At 30.0% G+C, this 25,996-nt stretch overlaps 2 protein-coding genes across 10 annotated transcripts in view; one reads left to right on the top strand and one right to left on the bottom strand.

Annotated features, from left to right (window-relative positions):
• Positions 1-25,996, bottom strand: part of LOC113403416 (medium-chain specific acyl-CoA dehydrogenase, mitochondrial) — a 345,704-nt gene that overhangs the window by 9,827 nt on the left and 309,881 nt on the right. For all 5 annotated transcript variants that reach the window (XM_064220370.1, XM_064220366.1, XM_064220368.1 and 2 more), the window contains exons 2-3: positions 4,034-4,189; positions 486-579 (exon numbers count right to left, since the gene is read on the bottom strand). In XM_064220370.1, the coding sequence (XP_064076440.1) occupies positions 486-579; positions 4,034-4,051 (112 nt within the window). In that variant the 5' untranslated portion in view covers positions 4,052-4,189. The remainder of the gene's footprint in view (positions 1-485; positions 580-4,033; positions 4,190-25,996) is intronic.
• On the top strand, positions 5,014-18,398 carry LOC113402965 (USP6 N-terminal-like protein). 5 transcript variants are annotated; one of them, XR_003369273.2, is made up of 7 exons: positions 5,014-5,640; positions 7,308-8,136; positions 8,207-8,442; positions 8,758-8,819; positions 13,724-13,919; positions 16,263-16,400; positions 17,743-18,010. XR_003369273.2 is itself a non-coding variant. In XM_026643377.2 (6 exons), exons 1-6 carry the CDS (start codon positions 5,498-5,500, stop codon positions 18,113-18,115), a joined length of 1,836 nt encoding a protein of 611 aa, XP_026499162.1. In that variant the 5' UTR covers positions 5,014-5,497; the 3' UTR covers positions 18,116-18,398. The 5 variants fall into 5 exon arrangements, 3 of the variants coding, with proteins under 3 accessions (XP_026499162.1, XP_026499153.1, XP_026499144.1); XR_003369272.2 differs by having other exon boundaries at positions 13,724-13,928; XM_026643377.2 differs by lacking the exon at positions 16,263-16,400 and having other exon boundaries at positions 13,736-13,928; positions 17,743-18,398.

Here is a 25,996-nt window from a genome sequence, read left to right as displayed (position 1 = left end):
GTAGTCGAATAATAAACATAATATTAAGAGATAAAATCTTATTGAATACAATTTTTTTAAAATAAGTTGACGTACGTTTTTTGTTTATCTTTTTTTTCACTCTCCTCCCATTGGGTGAGGTTTGCATCGACCTACTGTAACTACCTGCCACCTAATCGCCTCGCGTTATTATTAGATGTCCCTTAGTGATGGAATGAGTATCTATATTATCAATGTAACATTCGCATTTAAAAAATTTAATCATTTTATGAAGTCGATTAGATAGCTAGTTAAAGATATAGTTATTATCCGAGGTAAACAATTTAAGAATTAAACCCAAATTCATGTTCGATAAACAGTAACATCTGATAAACAATTACATAATATTATGTATTACATTGTCTTAGCAACGATTAACAGATACAAATAAATACCAACTTGTTGCCATATTTTGAAGCTATTATATTCTTTAAAAGGAGAACGGAGCTGTTAATAAAATAACTTACCGAAGCACATGCCAGTGGTAGGAATGGGCTTCGCTGATGACGCCACAGGCGTGGTCGACAACTTACGATAAATAGGGCGCGTGGCGCGTACAATCTGAAAAGATGTGTAGGATTAATTTTGACGATTGCTACAAAACGTATTTAATATTTTTATACGACGCGACCCTTGCAGGTGACGTCACTGGATGTGCAGGGATAATATTAGTACCATAGATAGATTGATTGATTGTTGTCTAATATTTACTAGTAGCCATCCGTGGCAAAAATCAGTAATGTAATTATTTGTTAGCCTCCAAAACGGAAATAAAGATGTTTTTTTATTTATAATAAGGAAGACTTGTTTGAAATTAAATTATGTATTTATGTAATTATTTATATCTTTAGTTTTATTTAACTATGTGATTTAAAATATAACCTAGACAATGTAATATAATTATTTATATATTTTTATATTAAGATATATTTTTGACAAATTGGTTATATATTATGTACTAACAATTTATCACACATATATATTTTTCTATAATATCATTAACTATGATAACGCCTTTAAAGGTAGACCTTCAAATTGTACAATCTATACATATTTTTGCTAATAGGTTCAAAGTTCTATAAAGTATAAATAAATATGAGTTTACTGAACTATTCTACGCAAGTTCATATACAAATCATACTAGATACATAGTAATCACATACTTCATAATCATAAGAAAAAATAATATTCAGATATTATCTTTAAAGTGTGAACAATATTATTGAGTATTTTCTATTGACACTGTTTTTAACATTGAAGCGTATATGATCATCATTATCGTAATGATTCACTTGCATTTGGAGTCTATGTAGTGATTATCCATAACTGCATCAACCATCCATAGTTTAAAAACCACCCACATTTAAGAAAATTATGTGTTTTTGTGAAGTTTATTTTTACATTAGATCTAGTACTCCTGCTATTACAGCATTATCAAAGGTAACATATTAGAAATAGGTTTATTTCAATTTTAAGTCTAAGTTAATAAGATAATTTCTATATATATATTAAGCTAACTTTATCACTCAGCATTGATTTAACAAAAAGTTACGACATTTCCATCGCAAGTTATTTTAAAAATTAGTACAACTAATGAAGGTTCTAAAATGTACTATAAAGAACACAGTCAGCTTTGAAAAAAATGTGCTTGTATTTTATTACACTATAAAAAAAATATAATTCTAAAAACTCTTTGTACTAGGCAAAAAAAGTGTATACACAAAAACATACTTATAGTATAAGATAAACGACAACATCATAATATACCTCATAAATTAGAATTAATGATAATCACAGCATTTGAAATGTTAGCTTTTTTGCATATTTTAACCAAAGAACATTATTATGTGTATAAAATTACAAAGCCTTTTTACTTAAGCTATATTAATAATCTGCTGTAGCCCATTATGATTATTTTATATATTTTAACTAATGACACACATTCCGTTAATAAGTAGTTATAAATGCTCAACAAAGCTTACATCATATTTGTTATAGCATAATATTATATTTGCATGTATATATTAGTTTTATATTTACGAATGATAATAATATTTTACAAGTTACAATTTATTTAATGATATGATGTGTGTTTTTTAAATTGTTAGGATATAAAGCACTCCAAGATTAATATTTCAGACTTTGAAAAAACAGGTAATAAACAATCTATACTAATACAGAGTTACTTTGGTATTCATTTTATAAGTATGAACCATGCTGGAACTCCAAGGAAGGACTTAGTTTTTTTATATATGTAAATGAAGCTCTTTTACTCTTCATTTAATTTAATAGATAATTACACTTGCTCATTACTTACTATAATTTATTATCTATAGTGGCAGCACTTTTTACTCTGTATTCATTAGATAATTTAATCTGTAGAAAAAGGCTCTCTGGTTTTTTGTACATTTTAAGTTAGAAGTTAAGATTTTTGAAAAGGAATAACGATTGTTTAAAATAGAAATTGAAGCAATAGCTTTTAATGTTGTTTCTCTTTACAGGTTAGTAAATAATATAATGTTAATTTGTACTAGGTATATAAGTAGTCGTAAATTGTATTTGCAAATATAATATTCATTGTATCAAACTTTCAAAAATAAATTTCTCTTTACAGAGCAACAACTACAGTTTTTGTTCCATAAACAACATATTACAAAACAACATTAATTATAGCTGTTGGAAACAATGGAAAAGTTGAAATTTGAATTTGTTGTGAAGCCGAGTGAAGACCCGAAGACTAATGTAATATGCATAACCTCAATTATGAATGCCGATAAAAATTTGTTTTTAATCCCGGAACAATTACAACCGGTAAAACTGCATAATGAGTTGACAAAACTCAAATTTATCAAAAAGTAAAAGCAACCTTACAAAGAAGGCACGAGAAAAGACAAGTATGGATTTCATTAACACCAGAATTACGCGATACTTATTCGGATGAAGATGGAAATATGCAATTTAAGGGATATTTACTGGAGGAGAGTACATCAAAAACCTCAACAGAGAATCTTACAAGAATCCTTGAAAGTTTTGCTGAATTAAAGAAGGAAACTAAGCAGTCTAATTTAAAGAATTTATCTGAAAAGTTCGTAATAGAAAAATTCACAAAAAATACATCAAGTGTTACACAGTGGATGGATATTTTCGAAGCTGAATGCATTCGTGTAGGTGTAAGTGAAGATATTCAAACGATGACTTTTTAATCGGATTGGATTGCATAAAAGCTTTTCAACTTATTCAAAATGAAAACTTAGAAATTACACAAAAATTGATGAAAGAAATTGAAAATAATGCAAATATTTCAGGCCATAAAATTGAAAACAAAAAATATTACTTTGATAAAAATACATAAAAAAAAAATTAGAAATTGGTATAGATGTAGGTAGAACATTTATGTTTTTTGGTAAATTTAAAATATTATTTACATAAACCATTCTATCTAATATAGCTATATTACCTAACATTTTGTACACAACTGCATAATACTGACCCTTTACCTGAAGTGCATATTTTTAAATACTTATGTGTATTGCATAGCAAAACCTTTTAATAAGATTTTTTAATCAAATTTAAACAGATAGATAACATACAAAAAATTGCAACGATATTCAAACACCTTGTTTAAATAAACCATTTTCGTGATTTTTATGTAACATCATTTGAAGAAAAAAGTAAGGGGAACAGCAAAACAATATTTTGTTATTATTAAGACTAATATTTTTTTAAATTTAAATAGATGATAAAAGGGTAGTATTAGCTAATTACATAAAAAAAATTAGGATACAAAACTACATGCAAAAGCAAAGTGTACTTTGGATAAACGGAACTTCAGCCAGTACACAGTACATTGAACTTTGGACTCGTGTCTATAATAGAAACTTTAAAAATATAAATAATGCTAGTCATATGGGCGGAATATTAAAATGTGAAACATTATTTAAGTTAAATTGATAATCTTAAAGCTATTTGTAGTTTAAGTAATAATAATATTATAACTATGGAAAAGTTTACTCACTTGGCTTAGAGGATTCATAGTTAGAATTTCAGCCCTTTTGTAAAAAGATGACTTCTGTGCTAGACTTTCGACTCGTTAATAAATTTATAATATTATAACGACCTTACTCAATCCACGTCGAATAATCATAAAAAAATTAAATGCTTCCAAAACAAACTCTTGCTATTGTGTTGAGCACTGAGCAGTGCAAGAAGTGTTCGTATTCGTTCGTGCTTCGTCTTTTAATATGCACAGATAAGATAAAGATAACATTAGCTGCAAGAATAATTCGACAGATGTATAAGGTGCGTTCATATTAGCATAACAAAAGTGTTCAAAGTTTTTCTAAAAACAATAACTTATATTTCTGACTGCCTTCATATATTTTATGGTGGTACTTTTTACTTGTTGGAAGGGTATAAAAGAATACATATTATCCTTCGTCGCCGCATGTTACGTTTTTAAGAAAATATTTAAAATAAAACGAATATTAAAAGGAAATAATAATGTATTTCAGATTTATACAAATGTATGAAAATCCTTAACGAAAATCCTTAACGTGTTTTAGGTAAGAGAGTATTTTGCAAGCTAGCCTAGCATTTAGTTTCTTTTTAATATAGTAAATATTAAAAAAAATTAAACAATCTTTTAAGTTCCAAAGATTAGTTAATATACAAAAGTACCAATTATTCTGCAATACTCTATTTTTATATTTCGGTTATCATTCACATATCAATTTTTAACATAATTTTTGAGAAATAATTTATAGTCTAATCTAATGTTGGTAATACATATTTATATCCTCAAATACATATGTATTACCTACATCTACTGATTAACTATATTAATTACAAATAGGTATAATCAAAATAAAAACAATCAAATATTAGTAAACTTTTCATATTAAATATTTAATATTAGTAAACTTTGGTTCTACTGTATTATTAGACAATAAATTACATTTATAAAAGTGTAACTTAAAATACTTGAGTCCACGCCGTTCATAGTCATCTCAAAAAGGGGGCGTTTTTCTTTTCTCAGATGATCTGAATTCTCAACTATTTCCTTTTAGTGTATTATTGAACTGAATGTGTGTGAATTGTGTTCGAAATGTTCTCGTTAACTATATTTAATTTAAATAAAAACATTCCACTTGAAAGTATTTAATGAACTCTTTACTTAACAGAACTTACAACCTGACTGCAATAGTTGATTATCCTTGGCATGTAAAATTATTGCATTTGCTTAGATCTGTGGTCAGATTGCTCAAAATAGCGTCGGAGAATTTTTTAATTATTCAAAGGTTTAAAGACTTAATAAGAAATATGTAATAAAACAAATTAACCTATTACATTGCAATGTAGTCACATCTAAGTTTTCGATATTTTAATAATACAGAAGGATTAGCACTATTTTAGTAGGTCGGTTAAACGATTTTAGGTCGTGTAGGTGTTCGATCGGTATGTGGCACAATCAGGCAGTGTTATGAATGAGGAGGCTCTGTTGGCACGGGCTTCCGAAGAGCGGGAGCGTATCTTCCAAAGATACGAGAGAGGGCGAGAGAACCTCGCTGGTCAAATAGATCCCTGGGAAGATCCTGAATTTGAGGATTACCATAAAACAGATAGGTATTTTAAGTTTTTCATTAAATATGCCTTAAAACCTAGGGTTGTAGCCGAAGTTTGGATATGTGTTTAAATATGATGGCCAGTGCGAATTTATATGTTTTTTAACTTGACTGCATTCTTTAATTATGTATAAATTAGTGTTACGCATTTGCGATTTTTTTTCTTATACATTTGCAAAATGGTAATGTTTGTAAGTCTGAGCTCAGTTATATTAAAGTATTATTTTATATTGTTTAATATTTTCGTTTTTTTTTTTAATAAATGTTTTATAGATCTACTCAACTTTAAGGTTAACCTGATTGCTGATTTGACTCATATTTTTCTTAGTATCTAAATTCCAGTGTTAGGAAATGACCTGATTATAGTACTTAGCGATTAGAAAAAACCTAGATTAAACAAATGACAGACAATCTTTTAATAATGTTACTTCACCCCCTATTTTACTCATGAATAGATGTCATTTATAAATGAGTTGTTACAATGCATTTTTAGCAAAATCTCTTTGTAGCACTTCTACATTAAGTTCTCTTAGATTAATTAAAGTATGTAGTATATGTATTTTAGCTAAGGCTGTGAAAGTACAGTCATGTTAGTAAAGACATTTTAGATTAAAATGAAAATAAATAAACTGTTCTCATGTGTATTTGCTTAAATAAGTTTATGTTTCATTTTAAAATCAAACATTAGTATAAATAAACAAAATATGAAGCATTTTCTTTATGCAAAATTCATTACATTTGTAAAAATGCATGTTTTTTTTATTAAACTTTAGAATTATAAGAGTATAGTTTCTTCACTTTAATTGCTGAGTCAGCCTTATTTTAATTAAGTAAAGGCTTTAAAATGATATGAATTGCTTAATCAATGTTATTATAATATGATCATTGACAATGAATGTTGGAATTCGATGAAGTCGAAACCTTTTTTTACGAGTGGTGGAGAGCAAGTTATCTGCTCCTAAAATGTTATCTCCCTTGCCTATACATTGATCCACGACTGTAAAGTTCACTGGCAACCCAACTGAAATAGAAAAACAAGGTATAAATCGCATTGTTCAATACAATCGTCTATACTGGTTAAACAATCACCAGGACTATTAATATATGTGCAAATATACATGGTCCGGACATTATCTGCTGGGCTTTGCTAGGCCTTTATATTCATGAATAGTGCTGCTTTTTGAATTTTTTTTATATTACTTTATATGCAATAAAAATCTCAACTTTTTATACATTATTAATTAAAAAACACAACTGCCCTGAATTAATTAATTAATTCATTTATATCCCATGTCAAGGGATGGTATAATGATTTTAAAAATATGTCCAAATCTATTCAGGCATTTAAAATTTATGGCAGAATAAAGAAACACATGTATATACATAAATCCTGAAAATATTCAACTCTTTTTAGGGTAGTTGTGTGGAAAAACTGATCTAGTAATGATTTTTGTTTAAACACTGAATTATATGGATTTAATTTGCTATGTGAATGTTTTTGATATTATTTTTTTCTAAAATGTTTGCTTTTCTGCATTCTTTGTTTCATTGTTGTTTATATAAAAATAATATTATGTTATACAAAGAAAATAACTTTAAATTTACATATTTGTTATCTGCATTGTCACACTAGCATCTGTAATAAATATAACACAAATAATTTTGTAGATATGGATTCATTCATGATGAGAGACTCACACAAAAGACTGCACCACAAAAAGTTAATGTGGAAGTTGAAAGAGAGAAGAAATGGGTCAAGATGCTTGGATCCTGGGAATCGGCCACTACAAAGGAAAAGTTGCACAGGAGAATATACAAAGGCATTCCAAACTCATTAAGAATTAAGATATGGTGCAAACTCCTAAACGTAAATACCATAAAATCAGATAACCCTGGGAAGTTTCAGGAGATGCTTAAACTTGCAAAGCAATGGTCTACAGATGTGAGGCAGATTGATTCAGATGTGAATAGACAGTTCAGAGAACACCAGTTCTATAGAGAAAGATATTCAGAAAAGCAGTGCTCATTGTTCAATGTTTTGTGTGCTTACAGTATGTATAACTCTGAAGTGGGTTATTGTCAGGGCATGTCTGGCCTAGCTGGTGTTTTGCTCATGTATATGGACGAAGAAGATGCTTTTTGGGCACTTGCCATACTTTTGTCTGATAAGAAATATGCCATGCACGGATTGTATGTTGAAGGTTTTCCAAAACTAACAAGGTTTCTAGAACATCATGATAAAATTTTGATCAAGTTTATGCCAAAGCTGAAACATCACTTTGATAAGTTTGGTCTTGATGCCATACTTTACTCTCTCAAATGGTTCTTTGTATGCTTTGTGGAACGAGTGCCCTTCAGTTTATGTTTGAGGGTGTGGGATATATATCTGCTTGATGGAGAGCGAGTGATTACTGCTATGGCCTATACTATTCTTAAGCTCCATAAAAAAGCTATTATGAAGTTAAATGATATGGATCTTATTGTTAATTTTATTCAGGTATATATTTTGCATATGATATATATTATAAGGAATTTATTAGTTAATTAAAGAAACACTTGCTTTTCAGGTGAAACTTCATAAAGACTTTGGCTTTGAGGACGACATTGTTATTTATCATTTAGAACGATCCATGGAAGAACTAAAACGAGCTAAACTCGACTACCCTGGTCCACCGCCGCCCTCTGAGATGCCACAGCGTCAACTCGGTTTGTTCGTGGAACCAGACAAAAAGTCGAAAATTGGCCAAAGAGCCGAAAATTTCTCTGAAACCGAAAAACATGCTCGAGCTACAGTAATTTTAAGGTAGGAAAATACGAAATAATAACAAACCGTTTGAGAGATGGTTTAATCAGAACTTGCATAACTTATGAAGAAGTGGGTCAAGAGGCAGCAATGCTTTCGTTTTAAAACAACTTTTCACGTCGGCCTTTTTTTTAACATTTGACTTTTAATGATGTTTCTGATAAAGCTGTTTTCTCGTATTAATTTTGCGGGTAATATTCGTGCGGTCAGAATACGATATAAGTCATAACAATATTTAAATCGGTGGTTAATTTTATCACGTTGTTTCACACCGTTATTTGATTACATTATAATATGTTACTCGTATTGTTTTAGGCGTGAAAAGGCGGCTCTTGAGTTGCAGGAGCTTCGAGTGTCACAGAGCGACACAGTTTCAGGTAATTTGGAGGCATCGCCGCCAACGTCGCGAACCACGTCCGACGAGAGCCTCGGTTCCGATCAATTTACGCATTTATGAACTTGTGTATAAACTCGAAGTCACCGAATTAATTCATTCCCCTATTTAAAATATTGAAGCCTTTTTACTCTTATTTATTTATTTTTTTATTAAGTAATAGACAGTCAATAATTGCCGTGTATGCCTTGTGTAAAGTAAGCTATATTTATTCGTATAGATTCGAGTGTACATGTAGTGTACGTTGAAGTATTCGTTTCATATGTTCTTTGATTTATTATTGGCTATTTCATACCACGATCATGTATGCGGCACGAGATTTATTGTGTTTTAAGTTTTGCTTATTACTCAATGTGATTTACCTAAAAGTACAAATTTGTTTAAACAAATCCAGCACATTTTATTACACACTTATGTAAAATATAATATATAAATAAGAAAAATGCAAATTATGCAAAGTTCATCATTTTATTATTATTATATATATTTTTCGCGAATATCATCGGAATAAAATTAGTACTCAGATATTTTAAATGAATCTGTAAATAATAACTTTAAGCCGTTTCAACACAGTCTAGAAATTATAATAAGTTATATTTTGAACTGCACAATTAAATCATTTTAGTAATGATTATAAATGTTACTTAAAACGAATATAGTCTATAAAACATTAACTCCCTTACTAAATAACATTGTGTAGCGGTTGTATGGATACACAATGCCTTGTCTTTTTCTTTCGATTGTCTTCTTACTGAAGACAGAAAGAGACCAATATTAAGTAACTATTCACTCGCTGTTCCAATTTCATTAGTAAGGCCCTGACTGCATTCAATTTTAGTCTTACGTGTTTTTCGTCTTTATTGAAATCAATTTTTTTATAATTCACGTTTTGAGTTTTCTGGAAATCGTTTCTATTAAAATAGTATTTAGTTATTTATACATTTCATTCAGACGACTAATTATTAAAATACTTACGATAAAAAAAAACCTTTACAGTCACTTTGATTTATCTAAGTTTAAATATATTCAGTGTAAATATCTTATCGGTTCTAAATGTAGATTCTACTGAGGGAACCAGCAAGGATCTCAGTAATTAGTCTATAAAATAGTCTATAAAAAAGCAAAATTGTACCAGGTTTTTTATTAGAAATATATGGACACAGATAATTAAATTTTGCTCACATATAATGAATGCGTAAGTACTAGTTTTTTTGAAATTTTTTATCGAATCGCGCTCGAACAACTTGTTAAATCGTAGAAATATTTCGAAAACATGTATAATCCTTTGCATACTTTATTTAATTATTCTGAATTAGAATTGATGGATTTTATAAACTATATGTATATTTAAGTAACATTTAATATGAAAAGTTTACATTTAATGTTGTTTAGTCTCGATTTCTAGTCGGTAATCAGACACGTTATGATAATTAGATCTTAATCGGCTAACTCTTCCGACATGTCAATTATATGATATCAACTTTTATAATTTTTGTTTAGTAGTAAATGTGCGAGATGTCTTTCACACGAAATAAAGACGGTTCCTTAATAATATACGCGGTTTTATGATGCAGATTATTGTATTCAAATTGCACGCTTAAATCAGTTTTTTTTTAATCAAATTTAAGTTATACTGTCAGATATCCTCTTCCTTTAAGATTGTTAAAGAATTGAAGGATATCGTTAGTGCTTATTGTCCTTACACTCAATTAGAGTGTATTATTAAGAATATATTGTTTTTATTTTCGTTTAAATTTTTGTACATTTTCACAATACTGCAGCTCTCTGATATTTATTTGTGACTAAAACGAACACCCTTACGCGTATGCATTATTTATATGTATAGTCGCTTTCAAATGACACCAAAAATAAACACGATAGCAATCTCTAATTCGTTTGCAGTTATCTTCAAATAGTAACAATCTGCACTGCATTATGTTAAGTGCAAAAGAAAATAGTATTACGTCCAGGACCTACTTTACAATATGACAAAGCTTTAGAGTTTTACAACTTTCTATTTTCAATCATAATACTATATTTAAAAATGTTGATATATTGAGCACAAATAATATCGATTTCCTGATCCCTTTAAATACTCATCGCTGCTATTTGTTGTTGATAAATAGTAATTCATATAAGTAAATGAATCGTATACTTATATTGAACTAAAGGGTTCCTACACCCGTGAACTCTAGTTTATGTTACGAAGTTTGTCGAACGCGGCTATTGTTTACTTTTGTGTCGTTTGAAAAAGCGGCTGCTATATATAGCACTATTACATAATTGATTATATTAATATAATAATATTTAAAAAAATGTTTATCATTTTAAAATTTACAAGAAAGTGGCAATTTTAAATTCAGACAGGCGTCGCAAATGCTACACTTGTGTTTATAATTCAATTCATGTTCGTCGGTGAAAGAAGACATCGTGAGAAAACGAAAGTAAACCGTATCCGCCAACACGCATAGTAGGAGCGTGGTGTGATAGCTTCCAAGGCATTAACGGAGCACATTTTACTTACTAACTGTGGGAATTTATCATAATAATAAGCTTTAATTAAAACATTTGAATCGACAATATACTTCGGAATGAGGGTGCTAGTTAAAATAATATATTCGATCAACGTAATGATAATTTAGTTTAAACAACGAAATTAAATATATTATATATATAAAATGTAAAATTGCAATTCTTATTTATATTGTGACTAACCCAAAACAAGTTCTAAAAGCACGAATTGATGCGGTACCGTGTTAAATATGCTACAATACAAAACGATGCATCGTTGTAGCTCAGGTTGAATTTTGTGTGACTTTGTACAATATCCGCTTAACCCGCCGTTTTGCTGCGTGTTACTTAAGTCTAGGTCCAGGCAGTGTCAAGTTAATGGACATCCTTGACACTGCGTTGCGCTTGCCAATTCTTCGTTCATCACTTCCCGCACATAGTTTCTATAAAGCCTAGTGTTATAATATATTTTTATTTTTGCGCACTAGCATGGCCATGGTGGTACGGCGGTGGGTTTATGACATGTTTAACAATGTGCAAATCATTTTTCATTAACATTCTTTGCTTGAGAATTTTAAGTTTTATATCTAACCAAAATGTTACTGATACTAATCAAACATTATTTCAAGTGCTCGATGTTTATTTAGAATTATTATTCTCTGTTATTTTTTTTTTGGTTTTTATGTCATGTAATTTATTTGCTCATACATCATATATATTTGTACGTAATTTTTAATTAATGACTATTGGTTGTTACGGACACACATTTCATGCATACGGATCTAGTATTTGTATTTGTTTATTTTAATCTTTAATACTGTTTGGGAGTAAATCTCTGCTCAAACCTGATATATTTATTCTACATAAACCCACCCCTATCATCCAGTTATAAAACATGGTGTTGCTTTAATGGTATTGTTTATATTTTGTATTTATTAGTTTTAAGTTTATTAGCGTACGTTTTATTGATTTAGGTCGAATTTAGAAAGTGAAGACACATTATGATAAGAACGTATTTCGTGTAACGATGTATCATTTACTGTCATGTTATGGAAAGTAAATTATTTTAGTAACGGTTGTTGTACTGAAGTTGGCACAATAAAATTGTTTTCTATTTTTAGTTTTGCCGCCCGTTGTGGTATGAAGACACCAAAACGTAGTTCATATCAAAATACCTTATTAATGGTATGTTGTAGACGTATTATTAATTAGATATCACATAGGTTATGTGTCACAAGTAGATACGGCACCGCAATGTATCCTATTATGCTTTCCTTAATGATCTTGGAATATTATTTTATAATTTATGTCACCCGCCTTACACACTATATTATATGAACAATAAAAAAAAAAAACATTTTGAAACATGTTCAGTCTTCAGTTTCTAAATAATCATAGATTATTCGATGTCTTGTAATTAAAGCTTTTTAAAACGGCCATTGTATCATACTTGAAGGTAAAATAAATTAACGAGACAAATATTGTTTAATATTTTAAAGTAGTATTTTTTTTTGCCTTCAGGCGAAAATATAACCAACGCGGTTCCCCTCCATACCTCCCATGCCTCTATGAACATCCTTCAAGACGTCCCCCCTCTCGCCCCGCGCTATTCGATCAAGAACGACAACGAAAACTACAATTATCTCGTCAAGAGTGACAATGTAAAGAGAACTCGTCGGAAACATTATTGAAAACGAATCGTTTTACTAGTAGCTATGTAAATAACCGATAAGTAATAAAGTACCTTTGAGTTGATTCAGGTTACGAGCAGAGATTTTTGTTACATTTGCATGAGATTATTGGCACTTTGTTTGCTTGAAATGTGTGTGTACGCCCGACCGTAACACGAGGTAAGTGTAATGTTTTGCATGTTACTTGTTTGATTGCTCATCCGCTGTAACTTATCTATCCGATGTTCGCTTCCGCTAACATATTTAATAGCAAGTTCATATTTGAATATCATTCCTTCACTCATAACTAATTTTTAATCCGCAAACGAAGCACCGAACGTCAGGAATCTTAAAGATCTATAGTCATTGGGTATTTGAATGAAAAATTATTATTGTTTATTTTAAATCAATACTATATTATTATTAATTTTTGAAAAATGTTTTTAAATCGTATTCAATGAGACATAAATTAGTACAAATGCTGCAGATCTCGTGGCTCGAGTTCGAATTTTGATAAACGTTGCGAGTTTATTTCGTTAACTTTCGGTCCATTGAACTATAAGATGGAAGTGATATAAAATGTCTGCGTTCGCGTATACAATAGTTTGAATTTAATGAGTGCATAAATATCATTCAAATACGCAATGAAAAATCTTAAGCTATGCAGTATTATATGAATAGTTGGCAATGTTCGAAGTAAGTATAGTGTTGTGTTCAGATCACAGCGGGGTCGCGAGCGGCGTTCGGTGCGAGGATTCGACGTCCGCGCTTGGTTCGCGTCGCTCGCTCGCCGACACGAGCGTGACGAGCACGGCTGACCTCAGCGTGTTCTCGAGCGGACGGTCGCACGCGCCGGACAACTCGCTGGACACGCACAGCAACATCAGCGACGACGGCACTGGGTCAGATGGGTGAGATTATGTAGACGCACTATACCACGTCCCTTGCATATTTAGTTCAGACTAGCTCTATCGTCGTCGGAATTGGCCACCAAAACGCGTTACTTATATGGGTTCTCTACTCATTGGAAAATGTTCCATAAGACACTATCTCAATTATATGTTTGTGAAAAACCATGACTTTATTAAGAAAACCAGTTTTCATTGGTTTTAAAAAGTCAACACATATTCCTCTTATAACTACACTGGTCTATTTAACATTGTACAGCACCGAATTGTGATAATGTTCCTCCTAACAATCAAAAACTTAAGTTAATTTACTATGTCGAGGTTGTCGCATAGATCGGCAGTTTAGCCCCATTCAATTATGTAAATTGTTCTACTCTTTTATAGTACAAAGACATACTACTTTAGAACACAATCACTCGCATACATTTCGGTCAATAATCTCCTTAATCCTCTAATCCGGGGACTTAGAAGAAATATGTCAACAGCATAAAAGATACTATTTACGCACGTTTTGTCTATCTGGCATCCAGATCTTGTACTTACCTATAGAGGTCCGGTGAGGTCAGTCCTCAACCGATTTACTGTTTTAGGTCGTGCATAAGAAACTGTTAGTTATTGCCATAGTTGCTGAATGTTAACTAAGTCAAACGCACGGCTTAAGTATAAGATACACGCATAAACCGATGTGCCACTATAGTAGTAAACTGAGGATTTGATGCTGAAGACAGGAATCAATCTGAAGCCAAATTTCGCATTATTCTACGTTTTGTTATGATCTTTCCAGATTTTCCAGATTATATTAATTATGACGGCTCCTAACAAAACACGACAAACACGGCCAACAGTACTTGCAAATAAAACAAGCTCTAAGCTCAGACCACACCATATGGTGTGATAAGCCCATTCCGGGCTTCTCGGTATTGTTATAGTTCTTGAAGAAAGATAAGCACTGTTCAATGTTAACTGGCAATGCGAGAACAAATCAGCGTTGCGTGACTTACTATACCTGAATTTATTAATAAACTTTTTGCCTACGACATGTGAAGCCGGTGTGTCCATTCTTATTTGGTTCTCGTTGTTCTGGCGCCTGAATTTAAATACAGAATGACTCTGAATCATGTCCAATACCTAAAATGGTGACTCCCAACTCTAATCTCGGAATTTCTGTGTACGAAAGTACGTATTGCTATGTATCTTGTCTTGCTGTCTGTGATTTTTGTCATCTTATACTCGCGTCGTTTTACTTCTGTAACTAGCTTTGTGTTCTTATTTTAAACTACAATATTTTTTTCATTCTCCAGCCGGCACCGGCGTTCTTTTTCCTACCATCGTTTCATTTTGGATGACATTGTGTATTGTAAAGCATTAAAATACCATATTCTGTATTGCAGAAACTAAAGAAAATAATGGCTTCAGAAAATAAAAAGGTGATGTAGGTGGCAGAAAGTCATGCGTGTTTTAAATAGAAATTTTAATTAATCAGAAATAGGAATTGACATCAAATATTTGTCTAATTAAATATAATTATCATAAATCTAGAGGGAACTGTGATTTAATATTTTTGTATGTGATTTATTTTATCATAGTATCAAGTTATTACATATGAGCTATGACGTCCCAAGAAAAGCTACCATGATGTTATTTATCTTATGTCTTAGTAGTAGTAAATATGTACAAATCTCAGTACACTTTAAGTAAATATGGTCTACAGTCGTTTTCCAATGTGTAGAGAAATGCCCGTAAAGCATCCATAAAGTATTTTTTATCACAAATTTTAATTGAAGTAGAACGTTACCTAAACGTTTCGCATCTTAATCTATTGAATTGAATAACTTGTAAATTTTGTACATAAATTATAAAATTAAATGATAAATAAGTTTTTATTCCTAATTAACGTTTGACTGCACGTATAAAAATCGTTTTTTTTTTGTATAATTGTCTCATTATTTTGGTGGCAACTCGGAGAGCTGGGCTTTGCGCAAGTTTCCACTATCCACGCAGTCATTTATCCAGTCGATCTCCACCTCTGCCTTTTGTTAATTAAATATTTCACCTATATATTTATATATTAATTTCGGTCCGGTAACTTATACTTTAACTTAACTGTATAATGCATAACCTACTACCCAAGCTTTCCTGACACTTATATTTTTTTAATGTATATTAAGTATTAAGTATATAAAATTTATTTGACAATTATTTTTAATTTCAAATTTTACCTGATTTATTTAATATCGTAGAAAGTCACATAAAATATGTTTAAATAGATAATTTTGTATATTTTGCTTTTATATATGTAATATAATATTTATTCGTAATAAATATACGGTACTCAAGGTGGGGTCAAAGGGACCGCAGCAAAGCAAACCGGTGGCAGAGCTGGCGATCTCAAACTAAGACCTATACTTAGCTACCTTCGACTTCAAGGTGTTAATAAAGACTGAATATTTAGCCGAAGCTGTGTTAAGGGGTAAGGTGGGTCACTCGCTCACTGCCCTGCAACCTACATTACTCAAACTCAAGCTCATGCCGCAGCGACTCATATCAATATGCTAAAGATTGCTTTATTTATGGATTTATTATATCATGACCTGTAGTGCGGTTGGTCTTTACATAAACTTGTTGGTATACATAGTTATAAAATTAACTGAGTACGTACCACGTGACAGTTTTATTGATTAAGTATTGACTATCAATATATATCATAAAATTGCCATATTATTTGTATTTTATTACGATTTTTATTTGTGGTAATAATGATACATTAGGAACTATATTTAGGTATATATTATATCCATGTTATATGTTTTATGGATAAAGAACTTTGTTATAGTTTTTTTAAATATAACAGAAATGGAGTGAAAATTATTTCGAGATTATAAGATTGATATTATATGTGCATCATATGGGAAATTTTAGTTTTACTTAATATTCATGTATATGAACTTGTATTCGCTGGAATCGCGTTGCGTTTTGAAACGCATGTTCTCAACGTCGTGTTTAAAAGAATTATAAAGTTCGTTCTATATACAATATAATGAACAGAAACTAGAAGAATAACAATATTTAGCTTATTAAGGACTAACATATTATGCACTATGGAATAGAATATATATGATGTATAGGCTCAGCTTTTCCGCCGCTCTTTATTTAGTGTGTCCGTTTATAGCACTGCTTATGCCATATTTTATTGATAATACCTATTTATTTTTAAACGACAGTCGCTGGTATAAGGATTTAGTTAAAATAAAAATCCTTCTAGGTGAGTTATAATCGGAATAATTTGGAATGGAAAGAAATATAATTTATAATCAGTGCCTTCGTCCTCTAGTAACCGTATTATATTAAAAATAAATATGTTGCTTATTTTAAATATCGAACTGTATAATGATCTATTGTAACACGAATTATTATTTATTTATTCAAAAGTAGCCGCTTCGCTCGCGGATAATAAAAAATATGTATTAGTGTATCGCGAAACGTTCGTCAAGTCCAATACCATAATAACTGTCTTAGTAACGGCTATGACCAAAACGTGCCGTAACTGCCCCTTAAAATCAGAATATCGCAAAATCATTATGCCCTTTTTTACGATATTCGTAGTTATCCAAGTGCATTTAGCACAATTTAAATATTTAAATAATACATCTTCATACCAGCGACATTTGGGAACATAATGTATACAACATATTAAATGGTAGATAGCTAATGCATTTATCTAGTTGAGCAAAAACTGTTTATAGTAATCACGCTGGCTATGGATTTACGTATTTATGTTGAATAATGAAGTTATTAAAGAAATTGTAAAATGTTTCAGATCGGGCATTTGTGGCCTGAGCATACAGAGGGCGCCGTCGACTTCCCACTCGACGCCGAGAGCCACGCCACACCCGCCCTCCGTCTCGCCTCAGTCCGAAGACGTGGTCCGCATCCACGTCACGTACAACCCCCTGGCCGCTAGTCCATCGCATTTACAACCAGTCAGTCCCTCCAAGTACAAAGCATACGACGAACACCACAAGCCGATGTCACTGGGATTCTACACTAACGGCGCCGCGAACCTGCCGTCGGACAATAGAATCAGGATCCAGGTATCGTCCGAGGAGTTACTGACGCCCGTGGTCGACTCCGGTCGCATCATAACCCAACGTTACATAGAATCTCATGCAGGGATCTACGATATTAATTGAATTGATCAATGTAATCGATGAATACTCGGTTTTAATGGATATTTATTTTACCTCGAACTAGGGTGTCGAGTTTTGTCCAGTTAAAATGTAAAGGTGATACATTACTCGAATTTACGTTTTTTAGCGATTATTCAGTATGAAAGATTTAAATTATTTTCTTATAATTAATTTTTATTATTTTTTAACTCGATCTGCTCTATCAATTGAAATGATGCCATATTTTTTTTGTATATTAGCATTCCGTTTTTTTTAACGACAATAAAAATATCAATTTGGATTTATTTTTTATTGTGTTTATTTATGTTATTTTTTCTATTTTTTTATTATTTTCTTGTTTTACTAACTCGTGACAGAGTATCTGTCAGCTAACTAACTGCCCAAGTGCGTATCCCTCGTAGGGACTGACATTTGAGATGGCTTCAAATATTACGAAAACATTATAGTAAACGACTCCCATCTTGATATAAAAAATAGTGATTTAAGAATCTCAAATGTAAAGTATTTATTAGACATTAGATATGTTCGCAAATTTTTCATGAATAGAATTGAGTAGATTTAAAACAGTTACATACATTATTATTTATTTTGGTTGGTTTAAGTAAAATTTGATATTTAGTTTGATTAGGTTTTTCAAATTCTGATTCAGACTTATATTTGTATTTGTAATATCCTTGTGTTAAGAATACGTATTTTAGTGCCAAAGTTTTGCATCGTCAAAAATCTGCACACTGAATGGCGTTAAACCAATTACTAACTTATAGTATTTAAGAGGTTCCGTAGTCGTCTATGCACTTTAAACAAATATAAATTTAGGAGTTTAAAAATTGTATGAGTAAATTTAATTATCATATTTATCGTTGTCTAGTCCCAAAGCCCATACAAAATGACAAAGTATTTCCATTTATATACATGATGACTACGGAATCAGACCTGCATGCTTTTACTCAAAGTCGTCCGAATTATTTTATTATTATTAAAACTTATATTTTTTTTATTCTTTTTTTTAGTATCACATAATAATTACTCAAGGAGTTTAATTTGATCGGAGAGACATAAAAATATATATATTATAAATTGGCCCGTGTCATTAAATAATATATTATACAGAAAAGACAATTAAGTATTAAATATGATAGAGATATGCTATTGGTGGTTTCTGCTTCTAATATAAGTTTATATAATTGAGCTGAAAGCTAGATATTATAAGATCAAAGATTAAAATCGAGTACCATAACAATTGCCTAATAATTAACTAAATATATTCTATGTGTAAAATTTATTGTAAATTATTGTTAAAGTACCGTCATGTGTTTCTTCTTAATATTGTATATTTTTAGTAATTTTCAAACTCACAGTGAGAATTGCAATAATATCAATTATTTAAATTTATTAAGGTAATTAGAAATAGATGTATCATTAAATATCGATGTTACCACGTGAGATCGTTCAGAAATATAATTATATATATGTATATAGTATTATGAGAATCTGATTGCTAAATATCTGCTCTAGGGAATGTTCTGTATAATTTAATCCAGTAGGATAGAAAGTATAATTGAATCATAATTAATATTTTAAACATGCGTAACATTTATAGCATCAAGTTACTATCACAAGGATAACTTATTGAAATATCAACACACATAAGCGTGTTCATATTTCTTTTAAGTTCCTGCCGTCACGTTGTTGCTATAAAATATTTTTTTATTTAACATTTCGGATCAATCGCGTTGTAACAAATTTAAGTCTTTAAGATCGTTTTAAATCGAAAATTTAGAAAATAAATGAAATTTCGGCCTTTTTATATTTTATTGAATTACCTCGTAATGAGACTGTCCAATAAAATTAAGCCGCCTATAATAAAATATAAGCTATTTATTATCTAAACTTTCATTTAAAAAACGGCTGAAATACGCTTTTATTTTACGTTACAAAATTATTGAACAATTTGACTGAGAACATTTGAGTTTGATATAAAATGCAAATACAACCTGCGGCTCTACACGCTCGAAATTTATAAAACGTCAACTCAAATTTTACTCCTTCGACAGGTGATTTAAAAAAGTAGCCTATGTCCTTTCCTGGGACTCTCAACACCAAATTAACAAAAGAAGCAACGGACAGAGTTATTTTCGCATTTATAAAATTAGTATAGATACAATACAGATATATTTTTTACAGATAATATTTGCTTCGACATATTTATCTTAATTATTTACTTATTAAAATATATTATTATACTTCATAAATATTCGTTTAATACATATTGAAATGTACTTAGATTGTCAAACACTTTTGCGCTGATATTTTTAGAATCAGATTCGTTAATATGACATTGCTATGTATGCCCAGAGAAATATATGATTTTTTCTACAGTATAGAAAAAATATGTATTTTAGATTTTCCAAGTTCAAATATAAAGTTATAATTTTTTAAATTCATAGAAAATTTCAGGTATCGATTAAAATCCGACTGATGTATTAATACGTTTATACATTATGTGTGTAGGTAGACCACTTTCAATTTGTAATAAATTGAATTTGAAAATAATCCAATACCAAGGCACCTTATAGTTCTCTCTTATTAATATTTACTTACAACCAAAGTGATTCCAAATACTGTTAAGCATATTCTATTGTTGTGTTTTCTAAGTTCATGCAATAATATGACAATTTATTCCTTTAACTCTTACGTAGAATACCTATTTAATTATTTTATTATATATGCATTTTCATTTCACCTTCGTTCTCTAAAATAGACGTATAGTATTACGAAGTATTACTTCATTACATATATAAATCTTACAAACGCTTTTGAATAAAAGTAATAATCATTGTGTAATACAATTGATCGAAGCTAGAGGTACTTTATAGACCCGCTGCCAATAGTGTAATTAAAGGCGGGAGCAGGACAGCGCTTATAACGTGCTTTGTCGCACGTTATTATTCGTGTGTAACGTCCACGCTTGAATCTATGTATACGATAAACTGCACATTGCAGATACAGTGCAAAAGAACGAAATAAAAATAGTAAACTGTTATTAATAATCCTCATAATAGAGGTATGCAAATACGTAATTGTGATTTGTTGTCGGTGAAAACGATAAAAATAAAGAACTTGTTGCTGAAATGTCTGTTACGGAACGCTCATAAGATGTAATTAAACTATAACATTCATCCTTTATTATTAAAACAAATTACACAACGTGAAATTGCTTCTCTGAAATATTTTTTTGATAGTTATCAAACGCGGCTATTTCTAGCACCTAGTAGGCAGCGAGTCTAATTCTAAGATAGCCATCAATATTGAAATAAAATTGTTTTTGAGACATATCCGGCGAAGTCGTAGGGGTATAATTTGTATATCGCAGCAGGTTATATATATGCCGTTATAGTTGAGATAGATTGGTTGAATCTCGCCCCTAATGTCGATGTCGATGTCGTAATTGCAATGGAAATGATTATATAGAGAGAACCGTCCGCGATTTGATAATACTTTGAATTAATTTATCTCTAGATCAGTTTAAATATAAAACAAATGTCTTTTGTTACATGCAACAGCAAACTAGAGAAATTGCCTTCGTTGGTTAATTGACGAAGGCAATTCTTATCTACTTCATTTGCTCTACTGATATCCAGTTTAAAGTCAACAGACAAATATAAATTGTTTGTAAAATGTCTAAATAATCTTTAGGAACGACGTTGCTTTTATAAAACAGATTGAAATAAATGTATAGACATAACATTATCTACATCATTGTTTATTCGTAATTCGTTGATCACGTGTCCTCTAGGTCTAAGTCCTCTAGGCCTGTATACATTTACTTAGCTCTCGAGTTCGAGCAGGATCGCTTTACATTTATAATTGTTAGTATTCATATTCAACCTCATTTTACAGCTTAAAATATTTTCCATAGTTTATAGTACTTCTACAAAATGTCCGTAGTCGCTATTTTTAATTATCTAATTAAATTAAAAATAGGGAATGTATTTATTTATATATAATATAATTATGTTATAAGAACATTTTCTTTTATATTAGATAAAATTAAGATTACATTTGTATCTGACGTTTAGTGTTACAATTTTTGAAAATTACATAACATTTTGTGTAATTTGTAAGAAAACAACGATTACGATTAGTGCATTTTGTTGGACTTGACAAATTATTGATAATTTATGTTAATTCTGAGCTTACAATTTACTTTGATTTTAATTTGAAGTTACTAATTTAAGGTTACATTAGCAACTGTTACCTCAAATTGGTCTCTATTTAGGCCATCAAATATGGGGTCAATGGTCATAGAGTAAAATGGAATGTTGCATGTACTTATCTCTATAATTTTAATCTTTGCACATTCAAACTTATTTAAAAAAAAAACTTACACATATTCCCTATTCTGCTTTATAACAATAGTATCTTGCACAAACCATTTTGTACGAATATTATGTTAATAATATTAGTTTAAATAAAAAACAATCAAAACTTTTTCGTTGGTAAGTTGTTTATGTTTAGAAATTGAAACGTACGTCCAAGTTTCCATTTAAGAAAATTTCTGTGCCATTTATCGATTTCAATATTTGATAATATGATTTTTATACAAACGGTTGTATCTACAGGAAAATGTAAAGAACGTGTAAAAGTACAATTATATTTTTTGATAATTTTGAATAAAATTCGATGTCATCATTGTTTTAGGAAAATCTAATAATATATTCGTATAGTTGCTATTTGTTAATTGTGACTACTCTTACTGCCCCAGCATAAATTTCACAGTATATTGAATGATTACCCTCAGGCACTGTATATATTTACATTTATAATTATTAAGTACGCACAGAAAATATTTTTTAACAACGACAATGTCTTCTCAAAACAAAAGGTGTACATTTTTAATCCAATGCACGTTATATAAAGCCATGTTAATGGTAGTTAATTTTTTTTTTTGTAATTTTGTTAAAGCATTTTTCGCCCGTTTCTGTTACTATGTAACCAACACCTTTTTAATCTGTAACGTCTTTCCTTTCACTTTTGTGCAATCTGTGTGTATGGTTGGTGTAAATGGAAGGCGGGAAGCGCGCGTTATTTGATTTGACCAATGTGCGTGTTTGCATATTTGGTTGTCATTTGGAACTCTAAGTGAGGATTTAATTTTAATGTTCCGTATTACCAATGCGAGATTAGATGTTTCACATAATATGCGAATAATGTGTTTTTTTCTAATTATAATTTCTTTTGGCGCAATAAGAGTATGATATCATTGTTGCAACATTCTATAACTATATATACATCTTGGTTATTTGTTGAGTTGCCTGGATTTTTATATTTATACGTTAATAATGTAACCTACGTATTTAATTTATATTTGAAGCAAAATTCCATTTTGATTTAAAAAATATAAGTCAGAAAAAAAGGAAACCATTGTATGCCATAGAAATATATCGTATTTATGTTGCCATGAAAAAAAAAGAAAAACAATTGAACAATGCTAATAATGTCAACTTTTGAAAATACATTAAGTTTTTTTAAATCTATTAAATATATAATTGCTTTTAAATATATACTTACTATATAATGATAAGATAAGTGTTAATATATTATACAGCCTGTTTTCTTTCTTTTAAATCTATTACGTAGATACATATATATATAAATAATCTAATATTATAAACTTATGTAATTATCCGACAATTAACAGTTGAAATATAAATTTTGGCGGCAGATTTTATGAAATATTAAATGACTTGTTTTGTAATTCAATTTCATATTATACCTATTCCACTAGGAAAAAAAACCTAGTCGAATCCGAAGAAAAATAAATTTTAGTACTTTATCAATTTTCAAATCAATGTAAGTATTATCTATTTAATTGAGTTGTATGCTTGAGCTTGTTAGTCTAATATTTCTCATCCTCCATAATAAATAGAAAATCATTGACTCCTCTCTCTTGTTTTGCAAACTTATAATATATAACTTCAAATAATTTTTTTCTTACTATAAAAATGTTGAATTTTACAATTTATTTTATTATACATTTATATAGCACGAGTATTAAGTATGTATCAAATAAATTTATAGAATTTCAATTACTTTCAAATTTCTTTCGTTTCGTTTATAGTATAACAAAGATTTAAATAAATATTACGTACACGTAGCATTAAGAAATGAATACTAATAAAACAATTACAAAAGTAAAAACCGTTACGAAACCGTTCGGCAGTAACTAAAAAGCAATACTTTTAAATACATTTCTTTTTATAAATTTCGACTTTAGTACGTAATTTCATATGTTAGAAACGTTAGTTAGAAATTGTTGCATGTATATATCACTTAACTTCCAACAGTAGTTTAATATTATTGTAGTGTTTAGTACTAATCATATGATTCATTCGTGTTAACACGTCAACTGATGTATTAAAACAACGGCCTACACCATTTAACAATAAACTTCCGTACCCCACACTGTTGATATAATCGCCTTCATTATTTCCACGGGACCGCTGTCTGCGTCATAACGTAGTCATGATATTGTCATTTCCATATAGATAATTAAGAGGTGCTAGATATAAAAAAAATATATAAATTATCCAATTAATATTATATATATTTTATTCGAGATGATTCTAGACATTATTACTAATAATACATAATATACTCTGCATTGTTTATATTGCATAGACTATCATTGATTATTCCAAATTCATAATCATTAACTTAAATTTCAAATATATTTTATTAAAATTTCATATACAGAGGGATTTAACACCTAAGTATATTGTGTTTCCCTAAGAAGTATATATAATTACTAACATTTATAATAACTGCTCAGTGTAAGCTGCGCTTTTAATGACACGGTTCGCTGCTTGGAAAGCCTGCGGTGTCCTGAATATTGATAGAACGTTCGTGTTTACAAGCGATTGTAAACGTGAGCCGCATGGGTTGGTTCTAATGTACTGGTCAAGATAATGTTTTCCCAGCAAACCGTGCTGTTAACAGCCTTATGTACCTTTTTAAACTAGATCGTCTGTGCACTATTTGTAAGTTATTTTTTATTGGTTTGATTAAACCTACTGCAACATACCTCTTCGAAGTATTAAGTTGTATAAATTAATACCAGGACTATCTGATTTATTGCTCCTTCTATAATTTAAATAATTGTTTAAGCTCCATTAGTAGTTACATAGATTAGTGTTTTTAAATGGTAACCATGAATGTACCTTATGTGTAATATAGGGTATTTTTAATCACGAGAGTTAGCGTAGTCACTGATTGAGAGATATTGATTGTTATGATCTGAAATATTTTGATGTTTTGTATGGTTTGATAAGTTCAGTGAGCTTTATCTGAGGTGGCATCATAGATACTGTTTAAATAAATTATAAATTTAATCGTATGTTATTTTATTGGCCATTTTTATACCTTACATTTAAATTATAAATGTTATTTTATTTTCCCATATTAAACGTGGCAACGATTAGTGCACTAACAGAAAAAAAAACAATCTATCAAAAAATGTGTTGTCGTAGAACACAAATTATACTTAATAACAATATAAATATTGTATAAAAAAATAATTTGATAATATATTGTATTAAAAAACATATAGATACATTAAAAACAGTGAGTCATTTTACTTGGTGATAACTTTGTGCAAAACCGTCTGGGTAGATACAAGCCCGTCATCAGGTATTCTACTGCCAAACAACAATACTTAGTACTGTTATCTTCCTTTTTAAAGGTAAGTGAGCTACGTACAATGGACAAGGGATTATATATTATTTTAAAAAGAAAAAAAAAATGTCAGTGTAGGCCACGTCTTCCAAGAAGACGACAAGCTCGAAGATCTGCTGATGATCAGTAAAAATATAAAATAACGCCGAA

This window comes from Vanessa tameamea, chromosome Z (genome assembly GCF_037043105.1).
Source record: "Vanessa tameamea isolate UH-Manoa-2023 chromosome Z, ilVanTame1 primary haplotype, whole genome shotgun sequence".
NCBI classification, from domain to species: domain Eukaryota; kingdom Metazoa; phylum Arthropoda; class Insecta; order Lepidoptera; family Nymphalidae; genus Vanessa; species Vanessa tameamea.
This window is presented reverse-complemented; position numbering and strand designations above follow the sequence as displayed.

Excerpts from the sequence above, each read along its gene's own strand:
- LOC113402965 (XM_026643359.2), top strand. The coding sequence starts at position 5,498 with ATGAATGAGGAGGCTCTGTTGGCACGGGCTTCCGAAGAGCGGGAGCGT. Across the intron at positions 8,820-13,723 it reads ACAGAGCGACACAGTTTCAG|TGTTGTGTTCAGATCACAGC; the intron begins GTAATTTGGAGG and ends AAGTAAGTATAG. Across the intron at positions 13,929-17,742 it reads GACGGCACTGGGTCAGATGG|ATCGGGCATTTGTGGCCTGA; the intron begins GTGAGATTATGT and ends AAAATGTTTCAG.